The sequence below is a fragment of the Grus americana genome, chromosome Z (genome assembly GCF_028858705.1).
Source record: "Grus americana isolate bGruAme1 chromosome Z, bGruAme1.mat, whole genome shotgun sequence".
NCBI lineage: Eukaryota > Metazoa > Chordata > Aves > Gruiformes > Gruidae > Grus > Grus americana.
In genome coordinates, this window is record NC_072891.1 from 62,534,160 (window position 1) to 62,561,797 (window position 27,638).

Genomic DNA, 27,638 nt, shown 5'->3' on the forward strand with positions numbered 1-27,638 from the left:
TCTACCCTCCTTCAGTTTGACGTGATTTAGCCCCAGCCAGCAGCTGAGCACCAGGCGGCTGCTTGACCACCCCTCCCCGTGGCAGGATGGGGAGGCAAATGGGAAAGACAAAAGCAAAAGGGTTGGGTTGGGATAAAGGACAGTTTACTGGGACAGCTAAAGGAGAGGGAAGTAACAACAACAGTACTTAGAACATAATATACACAATGGTTGATAACACAAGGCAATTTACCAACCTGACAACTGACCGGATGCTCAGCCCACACTCAGACCACTCAGACTGTCCTGGAGCTGCTCAGACCCACCCCATGACTAGCCCATTTTTATGGGAAGTATGACGTCACCTGGTATGGACTAGCCCCCTGGCCAGCTTGGCTCACCTGTCCTGTCTCCTTGTGAAAATTAACTCTATCCTAGCCAAAACCAGGACATAGTTCAAAACCATTACCCCTTGTCCTATCACAACAGGCCCTACTAAATAGTATAAGTCCCCTTTAAGTAGTGAAAGGCTGCAATAAGGTCCTGTAGCCTTCTTTTCTCCAGGCTGAACCACCCCAACTGTCTCAGTCTTTCCTCATAGTAGAGGTGTTCCAGGCCTCTGATCATTTTTGTGGCCCTCCTCTGGACCCGCTCCAACAGGTCTGTGTCTGTGTTCTACTGAGGACCCCAGAGTTGGACACAGTACTCCAGGTGGGGTCTCATGAGAGTGGAGCGGAAGGGGAGAATCACCTCCCTCAGCCTGTTGGTCACACTTCTTTTGATGCAGCCCAGGATACGGTTGGCTTTCTGGGCTGCAGGCACACACTGTCAGCTCATGTCCAGATTTTCATCCACCAGCACCCCCAAGTCCTTCTCCACAGACTGCTCTTAATCCCTTCATCCCCAGCCTGTATTGATACCAGGAGTTGCCCCGACCCAGGTGCAGGACCTTACACTTGGCCTTGTTGAATCCCATGCGGTTCACAGGGGCCCACTTCTCAAGCTTGTCCACATCCCTCTGGATGGCATCACATCCCTCTGGATGGCATCCCATCCCTCAGGCGTGTCAACCGCACCTCTGAGTTTGGTGTCATCTGCAAACTTGCTGAGGGTGCACTCGATCCCACTGTGTCACTGATGAAGTTATTGAACAGTACTGGTCCGAGACCCCTGAGGGACACCTCTCATCACTGATATCCATCCAGACATTGAGCCATTGACCACTATCCTCCAGATGCAACAATCCAACCAATTCCTTATCCACTGAACAGTCCATCCATCAAATCTGTACCTCTCCAATGTAGAGAGAAGGATGTTGTGGGGGACCCCGTCAAAGGCTTTACAGAAGTCCGGGTAGATGACATCCGTAGCTCTTCCTTTTCCACTGATGTACTCACTCCATCATAGAAGGCCACTAGCTTGGTCAGGCAAGACCTGCCCTTGGTGAAGACCTGCTGGCTGTCTCAAATCACCTCCCTCTCCTCCATGTGCCTTAGCATAGCTTTTAGGAGGATCTGTTCCATGATCTTCCCAGGCACAGAGGTGAGTTTGACAGGTGGATAGTTCCCAAAGTCCTCCTTTCTACCCTTTTGAAAAATGGGTGCACTGTTTCCCTTTTTCTAGTCACCGAGGACTTCACCTGACTGCCACGACTTTTCAAATATCATGGAGAGTGGCTTGACAACTACATCAGCCAATTCCCTCAGGACTCTGGGATGCATCTTGTCGGGTCCCATAGACTTATGTGTGTTCAGGTGCCTCAGGTGGTCCTGAACCTGATCTTCTCTTACTGTGGGAGGGACTTTGCTCCCCCAGTCCCTGCCTTGAGGTCCGTCCACTTGAGAGGTGTGGCAAGAGAGGCTGTCAGTGAAGACTGAGGCAAAAATGTTGTTGAGTACCTCGGCCTTCTCCTTGTCCATTGTTGCCAGCTTGCCAATCGTGTGCTTCAGTGACAGTAAGCCTTCCTTGACCTTCCTTTTCTGGCTGACATACCTATAGAAGCCCTTCTTATTATTCTTTGTGTCCCTTGCCAACTTCAGCTTCAGCCATGCCTTGGTCATCCTGATCCCGCCCCTACACAACTGGGCAGCGTCCCTATACTCTTCTCAGGATACCTGACCCTGCTTCCACTGCCCATGCAATATATCAATATAGCAGAGAAGGCATGGCGTCTTCTCCATGAAAAGCATAGTTAAAGAAAAAGATGAGTCAGGCTCTTCCTTCAACATGCTTCACCTTTTAACCCTAGTAAAATTCTAGTTTATACTACACTCTAGGAGCAAGCCAGCAAAAATTCCTTTAACCTGCAAAATATATTTACTCAAAAACATCAGTCATTTCAGAATTACTGCTTTAAGTGCAATACAAGACTTGCAGTAAGCAAAGACATACTTTTTGCCAACAGCACACTACTAGAAAATAGTTTGTTTCAAGTGCTATTATAATATAATTGGACATTATTTTATCAATCTAAAAAAATTCCAATATACATCAAAAACCAGAAAGCTTCAGGAAGGCATAAGACAGAATCATGAAAAGTGGGAAAAGTAAAGGAGAAAGTACTTGATATGTGGTAAATAATTAGCACCCTCACAGGAATGTTATAAGTAAGAAAAGAGTTCCCCTGTCGAGGGGGCAAACAAATTCCCCAATCATTTCTGAGAATTTTAAAAAGTGTAATGTGGTTCAGTGTTATCACAACTGTCTTTGCAGTATTAATAGCCGATAGAAAAATTCTATAGATGCAGCTTGAGGGAAGAAACTGGAATCCCCATGTCTCAAGTCCCAACAAAAAGTACATGCACCAATTACTTATCCCATGTGATTTTTTCCAAGTTTTTGACAAAGGAGCCTCCTGGATATCTTCTGAAGGACTATGTACAACAGAGTCACTCCTATGTAAATCAGGATTTCTACTCATTTATTATTATTAAACCATATGAAAACCAAAGCTAAATATTATAAGAAAAATCAAGATCTTGACTTGTCTTTAATCAAATACATGGGATTATAAAGTCACTTGGTTGAAGGATAAGTATCTATTAAATACTCAATAAATCTAGGCCAGAATAATGCAGTAACCAAAGCATGCACTGAAAAGCAATCTCTGTGGGAATTTCCCACAAACCCTTGGACTACATAACCCGCCTGTGTCAGATTTGTAACTTATGTACGTCCTATATATAATCTACAGTTCTACATATATAGTTTTAATAGCACATGAAAATTATTGCATTATTTCTCTCTCCCACAGATATATGCCCCTTTTACGCATCATTTCAATATACAGAGAGTCCTTTCCAAATTACATTCTTTGAGGTGCTATAACTTTACCATGCAAATTAATTTCTCTGGCTTATTTCTTTTTGTGTGTGTTCCAAAATGTTTTCAATTCTTCTCTGTCTTCAGCTACTGAGCTACCCTAAACTGATGGAAATACTTTACAGATATGCTGAATGGTTCTGTATAACAACAAAAGGGCTGCACAGCTACATCAAAAAACCTGCATTTTCTTCAGGCATATTGTGTTTTCATTAAATATGCCCTCCACTTGCTTAAAGAGATCCACAAGATCTCTTTAACCATTTTTATGTTTACCAGAACTTTTCAAATTCAATACTCATTTCTACAGTCATCTTTACCAGCTGTAATGAGTTCCATTTTCCCATTTGAACTTTTTTTTAAAATTCTTAGCTATATATACTCATTTACCTGTTCCAGATGCATTTTTCCTCTGTTCTCCCTAACGTTTGCATGATCCCTGAATTTATTTTCAGTTATGAATTTTAATTAATATGCTGTTTGTCCACCTCACCCAAGTCATTCATTTTATTGAATGCTTCCATTGTTTTCTGCAGGTTCACATCACTCCTCTTACATAAAAGAAAAAGGAAATAAAATGTATCTGTTACACTATCTATGTTAAAATACAAAGATGTATACATACAAAATGTATGTGCATAGGGGATATACTGTTACAGTAAGGGGTCTATCTAAAACTCTGACTTTTGACCTAAACAGTATTAATATTTCTGAGAAAAAGTACCATCCCTTGAATGTTTTTGCTACAGTGTTTATACACAAGGAAATCTGAACGTATCTGCTCACATAATGCAAGGTTCATTTATATTGTCATATTTCTACCTATGACAGTGCTATTCATCATATGTATAAACTTATCCTGGCTGATACCTATGGTTTGGCAACAAACACACTAATGACTAGCTAAAAGTAGTTACAATACTTACATTGGTGAGGTGAATGACTCCTTTCGATGTAACAGAGCAGCCCATAAAACCAACATACTGCAGCTCAGGACAATGTTCAGCAAAAGCTTTCACTGACTGATCTGTCACCTACAGAAAACATACACAGGTAATAGTTGAATAAGTGATACGAGCACATACTTAATACAGTCTACCATAGTCTAACCAGTTTCTTGCTGTTGGCAAGCTGCTATTGTTATTATCATCACTACTATTATTTATTTCAGGAGTTGAGAGAAAAAATCAGGTATGCACACACATCTGTATATGTGCATGAAAAGGAAGGAAAAGGATCATTTTTGGCAGAGGAGGATCATCTTCTTGGAAGAGGAGAAGAAACAAATGAAAAGAGAGAACGATGGCCACAAATTCAAATGTTATTGTCGTCCTGTTTATCTGCAAATAACCCAAGAGACCATTCTATCCATTATTCTTATTAACTATATACAGATATGAAAATACTCACAAATTTATGTCATTGCCATCCTGCAGACTCATGCTATACCCATCATTGACTCTGCACAGAATTCGAATTGTGTGCTATCTTAAGTTTATATTCCTTTTCTAAGCATTGTTACTAAAATAAAGTAATTGATTTAACTTAATGATAGCGTTACATCTGTTTCCCACATCGGACTTGTATCTCATGGTAGTATACCATTCTGTCAGTTATCAGTTAAATGGAGCTGTTACCCACCTTATTACTGTGATTTATTTATTTCTACAACTATTTTCTTTCTTTGTAATTTACATTTTTCTAATAAAATTTAATAACTATGAAACACAATCCCCTGCATAAGTGTAACGCAGCTTTCTCAAAGCAACAATTTCTCAGTAAAGATTTTTATTTTTGCACATCTACCAAACAAGGGTAAAAGGCACGCTTTTTGAGATTGTGTATTTAGAAGCCAATGAAATTGAAAACAGGCCAAAAGGAAGGGAAAGAGGGTCAGCTAAACAGATTCAATCACAAATTGGGTAGTGATCATGGTGTATCTCCATAGACCCATGTCTCAGGTCTGCCTACTTGAACAAAAAAAAAACCACCCCAAAAACCAGCATAGTGAGAAATTTCTTCTTTGATTTTGATCTGACATAACCTTACATTCTCATTTTTTCACACTCCTCTCAGCTGAGGACAGCCACACCAACTATTCAGGAATTTTAAGATACTGACTACTAAAAACCTTTGACAAATACTATCAGAAGTCAAAGACTTACAGATTTGCACTATTTACCATTCTACCAGCACCACAGTAGGTTAACAAAAAAAAAAAAAAAAAAAAAAGAAAGAAAGTTTATCTTCTCTGTAGAAGTGTGGTGGGTTGACCCTGGCTGGGGGCCAGGTGCCCACCAGAGCCGCTCTATCACTCCCCTCATTCACTAAACAGGGGAGAAAAAGTATAACAAAAAGCTTATGGGTCGAGATAAGGACAAAGACAGATCACTCACTAATTATCGTCACAAACGAAACAGACTGAACTTAGAGAGGAAAATTCATCTAATTTATTACTAAGCAAAACAGAGGAATGAGAAAGAAAATCAAATCTTAAAACACCTCCCCCCACCCCTCCCATCTTCATGGGCTCAACTTCACTGCTGGCTTCAACCTGCAACCCCTGCCCCCCCCCTTCAGTGGCACAGGGGGACGGGGAATGGGGGTTACGGTCAGTTCATCACACGGTGTTTCTGCCGCTTCTTCATCCTTGGGGGAGGACTCCTCTCATCGTTCCCCTGCTCCAGTATGGAGTCCCTCTCACGGGAGACAGTCCTTCACAAACTTCTCCAATGTGAGTCTCTCCCACGGGCTACAGTCCTTCACGAACTGCTCCAGCATGGGTCTCTCCCATGGGGTGCAGACTTCAGGAGCAAACTGCTCCAGCGTGGGTCCCCCACGGGGTCACAAGTCCTGCCAGCAAACCTGCTCTGGCGTGGGCTCCTCTCTCCATGGGGCCACAGGTCCTGCCAGGAGCTTGCTCCAGCATGGGCTTCCCACAGGGCCACAGCCTCCTTCAGGTGCATCCACCTGCTCCAGCATGGGGTCCTCCATGGGCTGCAGGTGGAATCTCTACACCCCCTCATCCTTCCTCCATGGGCTGCAGGGGGACAGCCTGCTTCACCATGGTCTTCTCCAGGGGCTGCAGGGGAATTTCTGCTCCGGTGCCTGGAGCACCTCCTCCCCCTCCTTCGTCACTGACCTTGGTGTCTGCAGAGTTTCTTACATCTTCTCACTCCTCTCTCTGGCTGGAAAAGCTCTCTAACTGTGGTTTTTTTCTTCTTAAATATGTTATCACAGAGGCGCTGATTGGCTTGGCCTTGGCCAGTGGTGGGTCCGTCTTGGAGCCGGCTGGCATTGGCTCTATCAGACACAGGGGAAGCTTCTAGCAACTTCTCACAGAAGCCCCCCCTGTAGCACCCCCCCCAAAAAAAACTTTGCCACGCAAACCCAACACAAGAAGATAAACTAAGACCTCTGTTTCAGCTAATGATCGAAGAGAAGGACCCTGTTACAATCTCACCCTCTTCTCTCTCCAGTGGATTAGAGCATGATTCTGTTGCGGACAGGTTTGCCCTAGCTAGTAAAAAAAAAAAAAAGTAGTAATAAAAAATCAATAGCATAAATGCTTAGCATCACAAATTCATTACAGATCCTAAAACTTTAAAATACAAATAATTTCTGACATACAGCTGACATTTGGGTGCATGAAGACTTTAAAAAAAAAGTGTTTTGAATGATGATAATAAAATTACTGTGTCTTAAAATATCTTCTGTTCATACTATGGAATTTTCTGCATTCCAAACAAAATTTGTGAGAAAATAGCTTTGGTAAAAGTTAGTAACAGTAGACTATGACTACACATATTAGCTTACAGATTAGCACTGAACATTTTCAGTGCTTGTTAGATATGCAGCATCTATCTAGTCAGAAAAATATTCTTTATTACCTCTGTATGCCATGCAAACCTCATGATTTTCCAGCTTTAGAAAAATTATTTACAATCTGTTAAAAGTACTGTGACATTACCTGAATATGCTTTACAATTACTGTGGTAGAAACCACCACTTTAGACAGGCATTTTGCTACTGCAAACAGCAATTTCTGTCCTCTAAATCTTGACTTATAAATAAAATAACAGTACATTGAAACTGTTCCTGTCTTTAAGCTGAGTTCAAAAACAGATCCCATCCCTTGCTGTCAGCCAATAAAACTCTACCACTGGCAGAAGCTGACTTCAAGTTTTATTGGGAAACACTGTAAAAATTTTCTCCGTCAGCACTGTAATCTAACAGTCAGCATTCTTTACTCTATCAGTCTCTAGGAATATATTACTTCTTTTTCAGACCCTATGTCATTTATAGCAATTGATATTTTAATAACGTGATTCCCACACAGACAGCCTGTAACGAAGGCCTTTCAATATTCTGTTTGGTTAGCTACTCTTAATGTATGACCACACTCTCTTGTGAATGTACTAGTTGGGAAGGAAAATATATATTTCTGCATATACATATACATGTGCACACATAGACTTACAATTTGACAAGAATGGCTTCTCATAAAATGAATATAAGATACTATGTATAGAAATATCAGATCAATACATGTAAACTGAGTATCTAATGAAAGGGTAAAAAAAAAAGAAATTTATATTAGGTCTTTTTGTTTTCCTTTTTGCAGGGGTGGAGGAGAGTAAGAACATGTCATAGTTTGGAACTAATTTATAAACATATGTGTAGCATTATAGTCAAGTACAATTACCTAGTCTTCCGTTAGAATAACTGATAACTGATTCCTATCTTTCCTTATTTATATATGGCTCAAAAAGCAAAATAAAATAAGGTTTGTATGCAGAAGTATTATTTTTTATACCTCTTTGTATAAGGGAGAAAGAAGTAGGTAAGTTTCAGACTGATCTGAAACAGAAGCAACAAAGCTAAATGTAAAGCTCAAGTAAGTTTCTAAGACTGAAAACAACTATTCTTCTGCTTAATAGACTTTCTTCTGTTTCATCATCTGCAGTGTCTAGCGCAGATGGTTTATATACATATTTAAACTTTTAAACTCAAACATGCAGGCCAGCTCACTATTTCTACTGTACGTAGGTGTCAGAAGTAGTAACCTCTTATTGTACAGATGTGTTTTATGCTCCTGAGAGATGGCCTGTTCTGCAGAATGAAAGATAAGTGACTGATGAAAAAAAATGCATGGAAAATTAGCAATGGCATGTACACAATTATTATGTAATCTTAACACTGTGTCTTCATAATGCAATATGTAACTGTCTGTTACATTTTCATCAAAGGCCTCTTCACCACTCAGGAGATAGAACAGGTACATGAAATGTGTATTATAAATATGGCTTCTGCAAACTAACAAATATTTTAGAGTATAAACAACTGACATTCAGACATAATATACAAACAGACTAGCATAATCAAAAAACAGATTACAATAGAAAATATACCACAGCTCTACAGAAATTACCCTTGTCAACAAAGATACAGAAATTCACACCCAATTCTTTTATAGATCACAGTACTGCTCTTTCAAGAATCTTTAGTAATTGGATTGTCTAGTCGACCTTCATTGGCTTTCATTCATCCTTTCTTGCTTGATGTTCGTCTTGCTTTGAAAAAGTAATACAGCATGATGAGGACAGATTTATAAGTTATGCACTAAAGCATTTTAAATGGGAAATATGCTGGTCTGGAACTAATGGCACAGATTTTGTCGGGATTAAAAACATCTATGGTAAGTGAGATATGGTTTAATCATTTTCTTTTTTACGTATTGCAGCCTATTATATATGAATTTGAGTTCTGCATTGTTTTACAGAAATTCAATATTTTGATTATGCTGAATTAGACTCTATAAGTATTAGTTTATTTCGCATTCAATAATTGAAGGACCAAAAAGGAACCGTTCTGAAGAAAAGATTATAATTCAAAAAGAAAGTTCGAGGTACAACAATACAAGCCTCTTAAATTTCAACTAAAAGCCTCATCATTAATGAAAACTTACAGAAGGCTCAAACAGAAATAACTGAAAGAGTTAGGAATATATATAGTACCTGACAGAGAATGAGCACCATGTTCTCTTAAAAAGGTGCACTGCAATGTAAGTAGATCTTAAGGTATAATTTTCTTCCATGTAAAATACATAAACAAAAGTTTGCAAAAATATCTAAAATATTCCTCAGAAGACAGACACCTAGCAGGATAAACTCTGCCAGAGTAAAATATGTTCTCAAGTAAGTAGAGAGTCAGTCTGCCATGAATGTACCATGTAAGTATCCACTGTGGAAGTCAGCACTAATGGTAGAAGAAAACCCTTTTCTCCTATTTCCTTACTCCATAAATCTTTACCTGTCTTGTTGAGACATCTGCTTCACCATACTTATTTTTAGGCAACACAGAAAGAAGGGTCAGGGAGGACTTACTAAAATTCATTTTTATGTTTGAAAACAGATAGGTTTCAAAAAGCTCATCTGCTCATTCAGTCCTAAAACCTTCTTGCCTTACCTGTGCATTATTATATGCTACAGACTAAGGCCTACATACAACCCACTCAGAAATTTGCCCTGCATGAAGCATGTGGCCAGGCCCTCCGATACTGCGTTTTATATCACATACTCAAACAATGCCCATGTTCCCTGGTTTGTTTTCCCTGAAATCCTTGCATGACATAACTGGCCATAATGTACAGTTAGGCTAACCTCAGGCATAACTTTGCTTTCCTCCTTTTTACCAAAACTCCTGAAATGCATTTATTCCATAAGATACAAACAAATTGCACAGACTTTTATCCCAGACTAACTCAGCTCACCAGCTTACAAGGTGAGCTCAATCACATACATAAGGATGTAATACGTACAAAAACCGAAACATGAAGCAACCAGATTGCTCATATACAGCAATCTGTATGTATTGTAAACAAAGGCAGCCAGGCTACCACTGTTCTATCAGCAGGAAAGACACTAAATATCATTAAATAAAAATTAAAATAAATAAATAAAATCACAGCAATGAAATCATTTTGAGAGAAACTACCTGACCACAGGTGTGTGCTTACATAGGTTCTTCCAGTTTAGCTTAAAATTTGCATTGCTACCTATATACTAAAATGTAACCATGAACAGCTTGCATTGATGCAAGGTAAAAGCTGTTGAATTTATTGCACTTTGTGAAAGGGTGAAGATGGGAATAAAGGCTAGTCATTGCAAAGTATTATGATCAGATGATCCCTCTTTGCCACACAGGGAAAGATGACATTGTTTCTCTTTTGACAAACACTTTTTTACTTTTTAAGAGGTTCAAACACAGATCACAATATTACACTAGAAGTTAAATACTAGCAAATTATACACTATTAAGCTAAAACATACACCTACAAACATTTAAGACTACAAATACCTTCCTAGTCCAATGAGTAAGAAATTAAAAGGAAATTGTTCTAATTTAACCGCTTGTGAATTCAAATACAATTTATTAGAAATAGATTATATTATTTGATTGACCATGAATATAAACCCAACTCTCTTCAAATTAAAATGGGAATATGACAAATGTATCTTACACACAAATCCAGATAGAGGGCTCTTTTCCTGTCCCTCCCCCAGAAAACAAAAGGCAGAAAAGGTAAAAAATGAAGTTTATGTTTAAAAGATTTATTTCAAACTTGAACTGGAAAAGACTTTCCCTATTCAATAGTAGTGATACATCGTCTGCTTTCCACAAGCATCAACTTAAATGGTATTTGTCATAAAAGCTGTGACAAAGTAATTATTATTGGCAAAGATGCATTTAATTCATGAGTCCTCACTGCAATTACAGAACATTGACAAAAATAAGGCATGGAGAATCTGTCATTATGCTCAAGTGAAAACCCAAATTTCATCAGCGAACAGCAGCAAGGCAAGGCTCATCTTAACTAACTGCCATTGGACAAACTATGTATTTCTTCACATTCAGTAACATGTATGGATAAATGTAACCATTTTCTTAATCACAAAAGAATTTCAACAACTGTCAGCTCTAAATTGCAGTAGTAAGGGAAAATTTAAGAAGTACTGCCAATTTCTATAAGCACCCAAAATAGAGAAATATATTTATATTCCTTCATCTCTGAAGGAAACTGTCTAACTGAAAAGGAAATTATCCCCATTTTTTAAAATATATATTTTCAAAGTTTAGGTTAGATCTTCAATCTTTTCTCAGTCTGGGTTTATAAGCTTCGATTGGTTTCTTTTCATTATAAAAAAGATCTTTATACAAAACAAATGTGTAGCCCTTCACAAAACAGAACACTGCTGCTTACTAATGGCAGTAAAACTTTTTTCATTATTAACTGCAAGGGATGAATGTTAATCCATCAATTTAAGTGACTTTTTACAAACCAGGAAAATGAAACAAAAATTCTTATACAGTATTTTAAAATCAACTTATTTTTTAAATGTTCATTTATTCCAGAAACCTGTTTCTTGAAATGGGTCCCACCATTTAAATTGAAATATAAACATGAAATACAGAACCAGAGCCTGTATTGTAAGGCAAAACTTACCATATGAGCTATTCCAGAAGAATCAACAATTCACAGCACACAAGGCTAATACAATAATTAAAGCATGGACTTAGAAGAGGCCTTACCTGCTTGAAGCAGCATCCCAAAATACAGCACTGGGTCTGGCAGTACCCTTCATGTGCTCGCTGCCTTGTATCTGTGAAGCACTAACTCTGTGGCTGTCTCATTTTGAGATGGGAACGTAACATCTGCTTGGTGTTTCTGCCCTGTGCACCCCGGGCTACCTCAGACTTCATCAGAACATACCCCCGTGATGAGGCTCTGTGCAACACTATGCTACCCCACCCTCACATTTGAGATGAGGAACAGACTGAAGAGGATTGCATTAGTATGCTTTCTTTCTTCCTTATACATTAACTCAGGAGTTAGTATTACTATCTGCCCATGATACGACAGGAAAGGACAGACAGAGCGCAAGGACTAATTTGAAAAGGTGAAAGGAGTATTTTATGTTGTATTTACCAGCTGGCCTCATCAACAACATTCTGGTAATGTTAACTACTTTAAAATACCGCAAGTACAAAAGAAACGAAACCAAACAAACCACAAAACAGTTTTGCAGTATACTCAGTTGAATACTCAAGCATAATTTTATTGAGTATCCTTTTAGAATGCATGTGGATTTACTGTTTCTACCTTGTTTTTAAGAGGATTGAACAACTGGCTATAAAGAACCATGTTCCTGTTTTATCTTGATAATAGTGCAAAGCCTATACAAATTTTTCCCATTTCATCTAATATCATTTTTAGATATAGAACTCCCAAGTAGCTCAGTTAAGGGCAGTACAAAGTACTCCTTCCATTTCTGTGCCACAGAGTATCACTGCTTAGTCTTACTCTCTTCTCGCTAATGATGACAGAGTCATCAAAACAGATGAGTTCCTCATCTTATTTTGATCTATTTTATCCCCTGAAGTAATTGATACTAAACAAAACAACACAGTTGGAACACATTAAGTTTGAAATAATAAATAACTATAGACAACCACTATCTTCAAACTGGTTTACATGTCCAGGTTAGAAAACAAATCCAAATTCTCAGCATAAACTATCTCTGATTCCCACTAACTCACAATTTAATAAAATACAGTTTGAATGTGCTTATACTGAACAAGGCTATCAGTATGCCCTAATCTTTCTGTTGCAAAATGCTAATGAAATTGTAAAAAACAATTCTCCAGCTTGTAAAATATTGCTCTCCTACCAAAAGACAAAGTTTATTATCAAAATGTTATTACTCTGGATTGGCAAAACACTGCTTTCAAAACAAAACTCTGTATTATGAGCAAAAAACAACACAAAACCCCAGTTTATTCCACAGCTTTATTGTTCACCCTAACTGAACAGATCTCATTCCCATTTAAAATCTTTTTGTAAAGAAAGTGGCTTTTACTTTCAGTCCACCTATGCAACTGGATCTTACACGTTCCCATTAGAATTATGTATTTTGGTACATAATGTTTACCACAAAGTTTACCACAACTTCAAAGCTTCTAAAGGGGCTGAAATATTATTTTACAGTACACATTCACGTAACAACTGCTTTGTGCTCACACTCCCTTCTAAAACAGATCCAGAAGAGCATTGTTAATGTTCAGAAATACAGGCAGCCTTGTTCACACACTACTCTTCAACTACTCAGGTTGTTATGCATACAAACTATTAAACACTGTTAGTCTATTTCCTTTCATTTTATTCCAAGAACATTATAATTTTTGCACATCAAAATCATTAACTGTTTAACTTTGTTCATTACTTACATTCGGAAGGCCTCCTAACTGCCCAAATAAATCCTTTCAGTTTTCTTGGTCAAGAATCTGACAAATCCATGTTCCTTTCATTAAAAGCACCATCATGATAATAGCATAAGCTTGCTCTGTTGTCAGATCATTATCATGGGCAAAACTAATCTATTATTCCCTCCATATTCTTATTTCAGGTAACAAATTTAAATACCAACTTAGACAACACTCTCACTGGTATAATACAATACCAACTCAGAAAGTTGTTTCTGACAGATTTCCACATACTAAACCTGTTGTACTTTAACAGAGCCACAGAGTAGTAGGAACATACAGTAATTCTCCTTCTACCAGAACTTACTATATACATCATTGTGGTATGCTATAGGCATAAATACTTGCCAGATTCTTGGCTATGTCTAAAGAAGTTTCCTCAGTGAAACAAAGTGATAAACAAACTGAAGCAAGCTGAAACACTAATAGAGTGATATATCTAACCAAACCTCCAAATTCCTCCATCTTGCCAGCACATAAGCATATTCCCAGTATACAATGCAATCAATAATGCAGGCTTGTAACACCTACATAGCGTTAATGCACACGAGAGTGGTAACACAGGCATAGTAACCTCTGAGGGTAGTATTCACACAAAGACAGCCAACACCTGATATTTACTCATGCCAACAAAATCATCCAGAAATCTTAAGAGGAAAAATAGGATTTATCCCTTGGCATCACATGTTTATTTTAAGAGTTAGTAAATATGACTGAAAAGGTAATCTTTTAAAATAATGTGAACATTAGATACTTAGAACATTTAGTCCAACTAGAAAATTAGACAATCCCTGTCCAAATACTTTCTTCAAGTTTCAGAGATACCATGTAATTTTATATGAGTGCGGAAACTCTTGTAGCAGTTGAAAATGTAAGGTAACGTATACACACAGTACATTCTATACTACGAAAATCACTAAAGAGATCATAGCATTCACATCTGTTTTTCATGCAACTAACCTTAGTTTTTTAGGTTAAATCTACTCATACTAGCCATACATAAAACTACACAACTGAAATATAGTATGACATCACAAAGCTGATATCATCAGCTGTAATATATAGGTAAGGCTGCCACCAGCAAATACCTAAAGATTGCTACTGCAGAAACTGAAAGTGAGCACAAATACCAAAAACTTTCTTGCAACCCACCTTCAAGACATTTCTATCCTATGGCATTCCATACACGCTGTTTACAGATTCATCACCTCCTCCTCTTTCTTCAAGCATAGAAAGACAAGATTTCCCAAAATTTTCCAGTATAGGTCACTGGTTGAAAAGCTCTGTCTGCCCAACCCACCAAAATAAATTTCATCCTGGGAACTGTTCAATTCAGATCATGTGGAGATTCTGTTTGAAGCATGTGGTCACCATATGTTACAAATGATGGGATAAGTACATGCATTAAGAGGGAGAAGGAAAGTCTTATGTTGCAAATTATGCTCTTCAACATGAAGCACAGATTTCACAACTGGTGAAAGGTATCCCATGTCACGCAGGAAACAGGAGAAGAAATAAAATGAGAGAATGTCCTATATATTGCAATAAATACAAGTTAACATGAAGACAGCATAACTATGATTACAACCACATAAGTCAAAGAAAGTGATTTCATAATTGTTTTCCCTCCTTTGTAGTTTAATAACTTTAGTCCACAAGGAGAAAAGGGAGAAGGTATGTTATTGGAAAATAATAAATGACTCTACATGTAATATCTAAAAACAACATTCTAGATGAAAGCTCACAAAAATAATACAAATCATTTAATGGACATTACCATTTAGCACTAGAGCTTCTTAAAATAGTTACATCTTGCTCAAACAAATTTACATATTAGCCTTCTTGGCTAACATGCTTCTTATATAATATATCCTGTTATGTTTAAAACAGGCAAGAAAACACCACACAGAATGTCACTCAAATTTCAGAACCAAACAAGGTTAGCAGCTGCATTTATTTTAATGCATCTCTTAGAGAGAACATAGAACTGAAAAAATTTAATCAGCCTTGCAGATTTCCTTTTGATATTGTAAGGTGTCAAAATGAAGTAACATTCCTCCTATGAGAAGTCTTTCTAAAAAGAAAAAAAAAAAAGATGAATTATATGTGCAGGAAAAAAGGTTTATTGTAATATAGGTCAATATACATGGTACTGTATCTTTATTACTAGCTAACAGACAGGGTATTAGGTATTCAGTAGTAGTGCTTATTCACCCTGCTCTGAGTACTAGAAGTCTTCCAAGTTTCATTAATAAAAATCTAGAATATTAAATACTATTCTAGCCTACAAAAAACAGATAAAGCCAGAATCCAAATCTTAACTGGAACAGATATTTTTTCAAAGCACCTCTATTCAGAACAGATAGGAATCACAAGTTCAGATGAACTCAGGAAATGTAGTATGAGCTTAACATCAGTGAAAATGAGACACATTGCACAGAAATTGAAATGGTTTTGGTTTGATTTATAAACGATCTTCACACAACAGAACTACCATTAAAGGAAACACTTAGTAATTAGAAACAATAGGAAGAGATTTTGTCTTTGTAATTTTCTCCTCAGTGAGCTGCACGCATTACAACTAATTTAAAGTAAACCGCTGTTACAGCAATCTAATCAAGTAGTACACCATCCGACATATTCTATCAATCTGAAGCAGAATCAGCTTTAAATCATGAAGTAGTTAAAATCTTGAAATGCATCAGACATGATGGAAAGACCAATAGAGAACTGTATTAAATCATATCCTCTAAGTTTTGCACTTGTATGAAATAACATTTGTTTTCACGCTTTCTGATCTACTCAGCACCACAGCAGACATATGGTCTGCTCAGCAAAGGCACTAGCGTAACAGGCTGGACATCATGATTCTCTTAACAGCAGCTTTAGAGTTTTGTCCCTGTATTTACAAACTGGTACAGAGTTCTTCAAGAAATTTTATGGTAAGAAGTAAACATGGTACACCCTGTGAGAGTTATTACATGAATGGTACTGGTCTACAATCAAAAGCTGAAGGAAAATTAATCATTAAAATGGTAATCTTCAGCATTCTCTACTGTGATTGACTACTACTTTACAGTCACAGTTTGATATCAGCAGTAACTGGTAGGGACAACCTCCAAATATAGCAACAATAGAAAAAAATTAAACAGCAGAAACAGAGCTTGAATATGCACGTACACAAGAACTCAGATCCAAATACACAGTTTGGATCAAAAAATGTAAAATAAAAATTGATATTGTATAGGATACATATACACATTCTTGCCTACACTTCAGTGAAAGTTATAGATTTTATCAAACAGTTGCCTCTAGCCCAGAAAAAAAAAAACCTCTTAAATGGGAGTTCTGCATATTCTATGCTTTATTCCTTATACATCTTTGTTCAGCCACAAAGAGTACACTGTTATACCATGAGACAAAAACCCGCAAGTATTAAAATAGAAATAAAGCAGCATTTTTTATAGTGTTTGCACTAAAAAACCAAACCAAAACATCAAACTAAACAAAAAAAACCTAAAACTTTTGCTTTGTCCTAATCACAGTAGCAAGAAAAACCAATTACCTCCAAAAAGCATTAAAGGTGTTTATAGCTGGTAACAGATAATCTACTCAAATTCTTCATAACAGACTTGTTTCTTTGAGTTGATTTTTTCTTTTAAAACAGACCTTTGCACTAACTAGTTTGTCAAAACACAAAACCAGGGAAAATTTCTTGTTTTCCTTCATTTGTTCTTATAATATTTAAAGAAATCTTTATTTTTTTCCTTTCTGAAAGCTGGGCAGCAAGGAATTAATTGGTATTATTTGGTAAGAAATTGTATGTACAGTAGCCTACCTGGTTGGTATAATTTACTTCAGACTTAACTCTGATAGATCAAAATTAGTGAAGAGGCCACCTGGGTGCAGACAGCAAAAGAAACGTAGAATATGTAACAATAAGCACAAACAATATATAGTCAGGGAGGCACTTAAACACATTAATGATAGCCGTTTGCCTTTTGCTCACCTGGATTAAAGAATTTTACATTTCCAAAGCCAAAGACTAAAATAGGAAAATTAATCTCATAAAGGCCCTCACTGACATAGTAGAAAGTGAAGGAGTGGAAATCTACAGGTCCAAGAGAAGCACGCAGATACAGAAACTAGAAATTAAAGATGTTTCTCTCTGTCATCATATCAAGGCAGAACTTGAAACAGGCACAGAAAATTATGACTGCGACATAACAAAAGGTATTAGAAGCAAATAGGTGATATGATGTGAATGCGAACATGAATTAGATTTGATTTTTTTATCCTTACATGTCATCTAAAGGTATACTAAAGACCAGTCAAATTCTTTCCATCTATCACTACATATATGCATTCAAGAACAGCATCTCGCTGACGAGAAATGCTATATCAGTTATGATTGGAAACAGACTACAATCCTGATTAAGCCTAGTGCAGAACCAGACCTCCATGCAGAGTGGTTGAAACAGGCGAACCTGTCATCCCATGGATCCACAACCCAAGGACGGCTGATAGGCTTGTGTGAAGCCCTGCACCCTGTGTGATAATGGCAGGACCAGCACAAGAGGGTGGTGAAGCTCAGCAATTCAGTTTTAAAGGGAAAAAGCAAAAAAAAAAAGAAACACCTGCTTGCTCTTCCCAGAGTCCAGCACATTCAGAAAATAAAGAGATCACAACTGTTGCTAGTCTCTAGGCCATCACAGAGAAGGAAAGAAACCCCACAAACAACCAACCACAAAACAAAAGTAAGAAACAAGCAAGCAGGAAAAAAGAAAAAAAAATTAAAGTTCTCCAACCTTACTTAAATCACTAAAGTCAGTACGCCTTAGTTTAATCCTGGCAGGCAGCTAAGCACCACACAACCACTTGACTTGAATCCCTCACCTAGTGGGATGAGGGAGAGAACCAGAATGGTAAAAGTGAAAAAACTCGTGGGCTTAGTAAAGACTGTTTAATAGTTGGGGGGGGGGGGAACAGAACAAAAAAACCCCACAAACCCCAAAACAAACAAAAAACCCACAACCAAACCAAGCCAAACACACACAAACCACCCCAAACCAAGAAAAACAAATGTCGCAAAAAAAACCCCAAAACAATGAACTGAGCAATACCCAGCCATTCCCCGAGCAAAAGCAGCCTGGCCAACCTGCTTTCCTCCCTGTTTTATTCATGAGCATGACGTCATATGGTATGGAATATCCCTTTGGTCATCTGGGGTCAGCTGTCCCAGCTGTGTTCCCTCCCAGATCCTAGTGCATTCCAGCCTAGTCACTGGTGAGGTGGTGTGAGAAGCAGAAAAGACCTTGACTCTGTAAACTTGCTTAACAGCAATGAAAACATCTCTATATTATCAACACTGTTTTCAGCAAGAAATCCGAAATACAGCCCCATAGAAGCTCCTACGAAGAAATTCAACTCTATCCCAGTCAAAACCAGCACATAGTATTATCAAAGTCTCTTTAAGAAAGTCAAAGGTTTTAAAAAAACAAAACCAAACAAAACCCAACAGAAAATCAACACACCTTCAAACAAATAAACCCAATTCTGAATAGACACATAAAATAACAGACATATCAAGTATTTTTTCCTAGTCAAGCTAGTCAACAAGATTCTTTGAAAGTAATAACACTTTTTTCCCCCTGATCTTTCTAATCTTTGCTAATATAACACCCTTCACCTTTACCCCAGCCTTCCCTATTGGTAAATATGACAATTACAAGAAAAAAAAAGTAATTTTTTATGCCAGAGCTGTAAAACAAGTTATATAAATGGATAAGGGAAGATGAGCTATTACCTTACTGAAAAACACACAAATTATTGCCAGCCTCCTAAATCTTTTGATTAATTCCTTCACAAATCAGTTGCAACGTTGTGAAAACAGCAAACTATACAATATCCAATGCTTTGCATAATCAATGCATCTTCAACATCGCCAGCTTCTGGCAAAGCAATCAATTAGGTCAGTTCTCAAATAATCATCAGTAGTGCTTAAGTACACTGTTTTAAGACTTCCAGTTGTACCACATCAGCAATTTTTTTTTTTTTTTTTGGGGGGGGGGCTGGGGGTTAGTGGGACGTGGGCAAGAGAGAGAGAGGCAACAAGAATGAAGTTCTCTCTACCCGTAAGTATAAACAGAATAACAATTATGTTATTTCTATTCCAAATGGAAAGGTGTCAGAAATTTATTTATTTTTGTTTCCTGTCTTTCTCCATCCCCAACTCACTCTCTCATCCTCCTACATCTGCAGAACATAAACAAGGACTCAGGCTTCTTCAGGCTCTCCCTGGCAACCTCTTTCATCACAAAAACCAGAATCACCAGCTGGACAATCATAACAATCATCTCTCACCTTGTTCCTTTATCCTTGGACCCTTAGCCGTCTTAGTCTTGTTACCTTGAAACAAGACTTGCAGAGCCAGTGTCTGGCCCTGCAAACTTAGTAGTCAACTCCTCTTCTTCTGAGCTCCTCAGTATAAATTATTCAAACAATTAGCAGAATAAATTTTAAAGAAAGAAAAAGGATGTAGAGGTAAATGAAAAATCTAAACCACACGTTGATCTAAAGTAGGCAACTGTCAACTTCACATCTGTATTTTTCACAGCTCTTTGGGGGAATTTTCTTGGATGACAAAAATGCACCAACAACAATTTATATCACAGAATATCACAAAATAAGTTATTAAACTGAGGAAGATGGAAATCCATGTAAGAATTAAAAGACAGGAAAGGAATCGGCTAAGATGGAAATAGCAATGAACTGAATTGAAAGGAGAATATTTGAGGTGGGTGGGGTGAACTGTTAGAAGCAGAGTTTGTAAAATAGGAGTCTTGAAATAGAGAGTAAATAGTTTTATTAAGAAGAATATCCAATCCCCTAAAAGCAGAATACAATTAATTTTACTGGTGAAGTTGCGAGTATAATCAACACAGATGAGAATAACACGCCTGTTCATGAAGAACTGGATGAGTTTGAAGACTGGAGTAAAACAAATAGTATGAAACTAAAGAGCACTATGTACCAAGTCACTAGAACTTCTGCTACAAACTCAGATCTTATCAGCTAGAAACACATCAGAGGAGAAAACACTGAGTATACTGCCTGGTTACAGATTAGTACTACAAGCACCAATTAGATTTAGCCATGAAAAAGACAAACTGCCCTATAATGTATGAGGCAAGTTTTTCATAGAAGAGAGAAGGAACACAATTCTGCAATGCATCCAGTAAAAGTATGTAAAAGAAGTTCTTTGCAATTCTGTTCACTCATAGCCAGAGCAGACAAATGTAGAAAAGAAATACCAAAATCATGGAATGGAAACAAATGAGACACTTCAAGAGAGCAGAGAGTTTATCAAAGATAAAGCCAGCATCTGATCTCTCACCTGAGACACACTGGAAGGTGAGAACATAAAGAAAAATTACCTTAGCTAAGGACAATTATAGCCACAAATATTATGTGGAAAGACTGGTAACAAAGACTAGGAATTCAAATAAAGTTTCAAATTTCACAGCATTTCAACTTGCCAGTATTAATAGTGTAAGCAATGTAACTAGTTTCTGGGTCGAAAGAGATGTACTTCTGAACAGTGCTAAATCATGTTATTAGCAAGCAAGGACACACCTTGATGCAATAGGTCTCTCTTCCACCTGTTTCCATATATTTCTTAAACTAGTTAAAATAGTCAGCCAAGTCTCAGGGACTTTAGGAACCTCAAGATTTAACGAGAAATTCCAAGAAGTCTGGACTACTTGGCAAAATTCAATGAATATTACCACATAGGAAAATTTTGGAACGGTGTTGTAATCTAACAGCCATCCTGTTGAAACAGCAGTATAGTAGTCAGAGAATAAAAATGTAACTCAACTGTAGTCATGGCTGCCAGTAGATGTGTTTAGTGGTTTTTACTCTTCTTTACTCTTCTCAATGATTTAAAATGCCAAATGGCCCCCCAGTTCATGATGACAGATCCTTTGGAAAGCACAACAGTTTTAAAGATAAAAGCAGAAGTTAAAAAACAAACCAAACCAAACCCAAAACCAACCACCACACAACCAAAACAAACAAAACCAAAACCAACCACACCCACCAAGTTGGGACTCTCATTCAGCAGTCAGAGTGACTATAGACATACATATTAGTAAGTAACCAGCAGAAAAATAATTGTTTCAAAAATAAAAATGTAGAGTTGAGGGAGTACCAAATTTGGTATCTCCCCAAATTGCATATGTAACAAAATCAAAAGCTTATTGGGTAAATGTTTTCAAGGGAGTGCAATAAGAAAACACTTTGCTTTTTTGAAGGAAAAGGACAACATCCTTGCTATATATTGAAAAACTTACATTACAAAAAATAGAATTGCATCTACATTAATAAATCTTTTGTGTTTTTAATTGGACTTTTAATTTCATGAGATTATCATCATCTAAGTAATACACATTTGTTTCCACATGCTACAAAGTCTGGTGGTAATTTTCTTGTGAGAAATAGATCCAATGAGTGCCCCATACAAATATACTTAACCCAAGGCCCACGGAATTTGCTTTACTGGGGTAAAGTCATTTCACAGGGCCCAGAAAGACAGGAAGACTTAATAGTGACAGTCACTGTCACTAAAACGACTGTTTTCACCCAAAGTTAGAATTGTTAGCCTGAAAATGCATCCTACACAAACAGGAAAAAGCAACTGCTTCATTTTGCAGCTGTTTTTATTTCCTGTCTCGCTGCTTCACTGCACTGCAAGAACCCCAGGGGACTGGACATGCAGTTTATTCAAAGTACTCTTGTTGCTGTAAGAATATGAAAACAATATCCCAGCATCACTATGAAATGACCTTGATGATCTGTATAACATTTGTCAGAGACTAATAAAATCTGTAAAGATACTTGCTGATATGATTGATTGTATTCTTCACTGCTCCAGTTACCTCAAACTAAATTGCCTGTCATTATAATGATGACTTTTGTAAGTGCAGTTTCTTAATTTTTTCCTCAGTCTTTCAACAGCGATCTCACAATAGATGGAAAGTGTTTATGGATCAATAACATGCAAGAATAGAATACTGCATTGTAACAACAAGTATTTTTAACCTTTCTGCTTATGAGGCACTGTGACAAGGCATTAGCAGAGACTGTAATTTCTAAGTAATAGGAAAATATCCAAGCCTAGTTTGCGCATATCCAGCACCATGGGCAGCCAGAGAACCCAAAAGATTCCAAACAGTACTAGGTGCTGGTGATTCATGGTTGTCCCAATGGACAAAAAAAGTGAAAAAGCTTAATAAAGAAATTGTAATCAATACATATATTCTAGACACACCTAATCACAGACAGTCTGTCCTGCTGAGCTGCTCAAGTGTGCCTGATCTGGTTTTCCCCTGACACTAAGTTCAGGCATATTGCACCTGAAAGGAGCCAGAAAAGATTCAGAGTGTTTACTCATTTGGGCTCTAGGCATGATAAAAATGCCCATATTGCTTTCAGTCTCTGAAACAGCACATCTTAATTCATATGAGAACCCAGTTAATCAGGTCATGCTGACAGTGTACTGCAGGATAGGGTACTCAGGAAGCAACTGTATCTCTGTGCAAAGAACTGTAAATCATCTTCTAGAGTCAGATTAGGAAGTTTTCTCATTCACAGCCAAGGTTTGTGAATGTCACAGGTCCAAAACAAGCTCTCCTCAATTAATTCACAAAGGTAATGTTTAGAGAATTGACAGGAAAGAGGAAATTTCTCTGCAGATCAACTTTGTTCACTAAAAACTGAGCCAAAAAGAAGGCAGCCTCCAACAGGAACAGGTTTGGACAGGTTCAGGCAGCAAATGAGAAGTACTGATTTGTATCAGCTACACACATTGCAAAAGATACCACTGTAAATTGTTACAAGCAAAACTGACTGTGGTGGGCTGACCCTGACTGCGTGCCAGACCCATCCAGCTACTCTCTCATGCTCTCTCCTCAACAGGACAGGGGGGAAAATAAGATGGAAAAGCTCATGGGTCCAATTAAAGAAGTCACTCTCCAACTAAACACAGGATAAACAGACTCGACTCTTTCACCTCCTGCCCTCCTTGAGGGATGCAGGGGCATGTGGAATGGAGGTTGAGGTCAGCCCATAACAGGTCCTCTCTGCTACTCTTTCCTCCTCACACTCTTCCCTTACTCCAGTGTAGGGTACCTCCTACGGGACACTGTCCTTGATGAACTCCTCCAGCACTGGGCCTGTTCCACCTGGTGCGGTCCTTCAGGAACAGACTGCTCCAACGTAAGTCCCACACAGGCTGCAGCTCCTGCCAGAAAATCTGCTCCTGTGTGGGCTCCCCTTCACGGGCTGCAGCCTGCTATGGCATATGCTCTCCATGGCTGCAGCTTCCTTCAGTGCATCTCCAGAGGCTGCACTGTGGAAATGAGCTTCACCATGATCTTCTCCAGGGCCTGACCCTGGTGTCTGCAGGGCTGTTTCTCACGCTTTTTCCTCACTCCTGCCTCACATTCTGCTGTGCAGTATTTTTTTCTCCTTCCTTAAATACACTTTCCGAGAGGTGGCACCACCCTGGCCGAGAGGCTGAGCCATGTGCCCTGAGGTGGGTGGGTTGGAGCCAGCTGGAACCAGCTGTGTCCAGCACTGGGCAGCCCCGGCCTCTCCTCTCCTCTCCTCACAGAGGCCACCCTGCAGCCACCCCATTGCCGGCACCTCACCATGGATACCCACTACACTGACAAATGAACAAAACAAAAAAAACTCACCTAGAAAAGAACCCAGTAAACTGGTTGGGACTTGACTAGGTAGGAGCAAGATAAAGATACTATATAATGTATCTGAGGGTGGCAACTAGATGTAGACTTCTTAATAGTGACTACTTCTAAATTACTGCTTCTCATTACCTTGGACTCCAGGAAGTTGAGGTTCAAACCCATGCACTGAAACATACTTCTGGATTCTAATACACAAAAACATTTTACAGCTATATATATAGTTATATTTATAGTCTCATATTGCTAAAAACCTATTACCTAGCTCTGATTTTCATTATCCAACCTCCACAGTTTTTAGTTAAAAGTGCAGTATTATTCCATCATACAGATTCAAATGCTTCAGGTCACAGTCTTGATCTGAAGCAATGTCACAAAAAACTGCAAATCTCTTCAATCCCAGTTTTTTGCTTTTACCACTGAAGCACTGCTTTAGCTTTAAACACCTCTCAGTTCAAATCACATCATCCTATTCCTTAATATTTTCAACTATAAACTATAATTTCACATACTTAAATTAGGATACTCTAAATGTTAAAACAATATCTTCAGAAGCTGAACTGCAGAAGAAGAAAGTGGAGTTACACACAAAACTATGAACATCTCCAGTGTTAAAAACACCCTGTCTTTTAAGATGGTAGTAATTTTTCACTTGCTTTTCAATAAATCTTACCTCTCTCCCTTTACCACTTCTGAATACCTGAGTATATGAAGCTATGTAAAGCACTGCAAAGCTATATATAAAACCATAAATGAAACCTCAGCCTAAGAAACACTTTTGTGCTATTACTTAACATCTGTATCTACAAGAATATAACATATATACACTATATTATAAAATGTATCATATATATGTGTATATATATGCATTAGCCAAGGCATACATACATTTTTAGACAGGTCAGCATACAGTATGAGGATTGCTTTGTTTTGTATTTATTTTCCAAAGCCAAGTTCCTCAAAGGATCCCACTCTTTCTAATGAGATCACAATTCTGAAGCGCCTGCTGTCTTAATGTATGCCATGTAGAATAGTGCTACAAAGAAATCCCAGCAGGCACACAGACTACAAAGCACAGGCTGGAACAAAACCAAAGAATTCAAGTAAAATCCATATCTAGTTTTATTATATAAAAATAACAGAGGGAAAAACACATTTACTATCAATATACCATTAGCTGGTTTGCTCAACATTTTTGAAGATCAAGTCACTTACCTTTTGTATATTTTGTCCTAGTCCTGTTACTTTGCAGCAACTTAAGTCATTCTTTCCCTCTATGTTTACATCTTTCAAGTGCTTGCAGGTAACTGGTATGGCTAAAAATTTGAAGCTCAAAGGCACAAATACTTAAATAATTAGTACTGCACTGGCAGTGCACAATAAGACCATATTGTGCTGTGCCTACTAAAACTGTAACCAGAAAACTGGCAATAATTTTCTGATTACTGGGATTCATCAACATTAGTGATAATTTTAAAGTAACTTAAAAAAAAAATACACTACTCTTCTCCTGTAATTAGATTTGAATGGATACCCAAATAGATGCCTTTGACAAAAACATGAGAAATCTTCCACTTCAGAAAGACATACTGTTGTAAACAAATCAATCATACCTCCTTTCACTGCTGCAGATACAAGGTGGAAGAACACCGAATTCTTACTTGCAAAACTGACACCAAAAGACATGATATAGCCTCGGGGAAGGACTGAACTACTGTCCCCTCATCGTTAACCAACAGTGAGAAACTACAAATAACATCCAGGCCTTCCTTTCGAAAAAAACATTTCATCCCCTCATTCTTAAAATGAGCTGGAAGAGTTTACGTGATAAAGTTACAGGGATTTTCTTCAAAAATGTACGCTAGTATATGATTTTCTTAGGCAACAGAGGAGTGCATCTCAGAGTTTTGAAGAACTTTTGAATTCAGGTAAACTTAATTTATAGCCTTTTCTGTGAAACAAAATATTTTCTGCGCAAACCACGTACCGATGTTGTGTACTAACTTTTGTACTGATTCATATTTTGAACACAAACTTCTCACATGTGAAAAATACAAACATCATTAAGAACCAACTTTTTTTTTGGTGGTATTGCTTCCTGCCTCCCCATCTGTGGCCTTTCAAGGCTTAAAGGGGGCTCATAAGAAAGATGGGGATGGACTTTCTAGTAGGGCCTGTTACCATAGATCAAGGGGTGATAGTTTTAAACTAAGGGAGGGTAGACTCAGACTAGATATAAGGAAAAAATTCTTTACAATGAGGGTGGTGAAACACTGGAACAGGTTGCCCAGAGAGGTGGTAGATGCCCCATCCCTGGAAACATTCAAGGTCAGGTTGGACAGGGGTCTCAGCAACCTGACCTAGTTGAAGATGTCCCTGCTCACTGCAGAGGGGTTGGACTAGATGACCTTCAAAGGTCCCTTCCAACCCAAACTATTCTATGATCTCCACATAACGATGTGCCTGAATATCTGATGCTACACTGTTGTCAAGTATTTTCCTAAACTGAAAAAGTATTAGTTATTAGTAAAGATACTAATAATGTAAGAAGCTTATTAACTAACTTGGAAAACACACAACCCCTAAATGCTCTTAATAATTTCAGTGATATATGAAGTCAGTGTATACTTGGGCCAATAAAACCCCTATTTTTAATTATTTCATAATAAATACGCTGTTATTCAACTCCTTGCTATAATTTAAATAAAATCTCTTCACGTATATTACCATACATTCATTTTGCTTTAAAATAAAAAGATAAAATGAAAGAGACACACTGGAGAAATTAAGGCTCAAAACCTGACACACAGAATTTGGAGACATTAAAGCCTTTAAGAAATATTTTTAGTCACAACTTCTAAGTAATGCCCCCAGTTAAACTTTCTTCATTATGTAACTATATAAAAATATGCTAAGTAATTTTATTTACTATAATCAAATAAAATTGACTAAATTATTTTCCAGTCTGCCTTAACACGATCTCTGCACATAAAAGGAAATAAACATTAAAAAAGCATTTAATAAAACTAACCTTAAATATACAACAGCATATTAAAGAGCAATATCACTAATAACAAAATTATTTTTCCACATATAATTAGCTATAATCAATATTATAAAACAAAGGCGCAAAAATTACTTTTTTCTTTATGTAACAGTAGTGCAATGCTATTCCTCTTTAGATAAATATGAAAATGAATCAACAAATTTAAGTGCCTACAAAACAAATAGATCATTTTCTGGTCACTT

General features: G+C 37.6%; 1 protein-coding gene across 4 annotated transcripts in view; it reads right to left on the reverse strand.

Moving 5' to 3' along the window:
- Nucleotides 1-27,638, reverse strand: part of FBXL17 (F-box and leucine rich repeat protein 17) — a 307,633-nt gene that overhangs the window by 215,533 nt on the left and 64,462 nt on the right. For all 4 annotated transcript variants that reach the window (XR_008574640.1, XM_054809505.1, XM_054809506.1 and 1 more), the window contains exon 5: nucleotides 4,227-4,334. Coding sequence is in view for 3 of the 4 variants with exons in the window: in XM_054809505.1 (XP_054665480.1) it covers nucleotides 4,227-4,334 (108 nt within the window). In the remaining variant the exon portion in view is untranslated. The remainder of the gene's footprint in view (nucleotides 1-4,226; nucleotides 4,335-27,638) is intronic.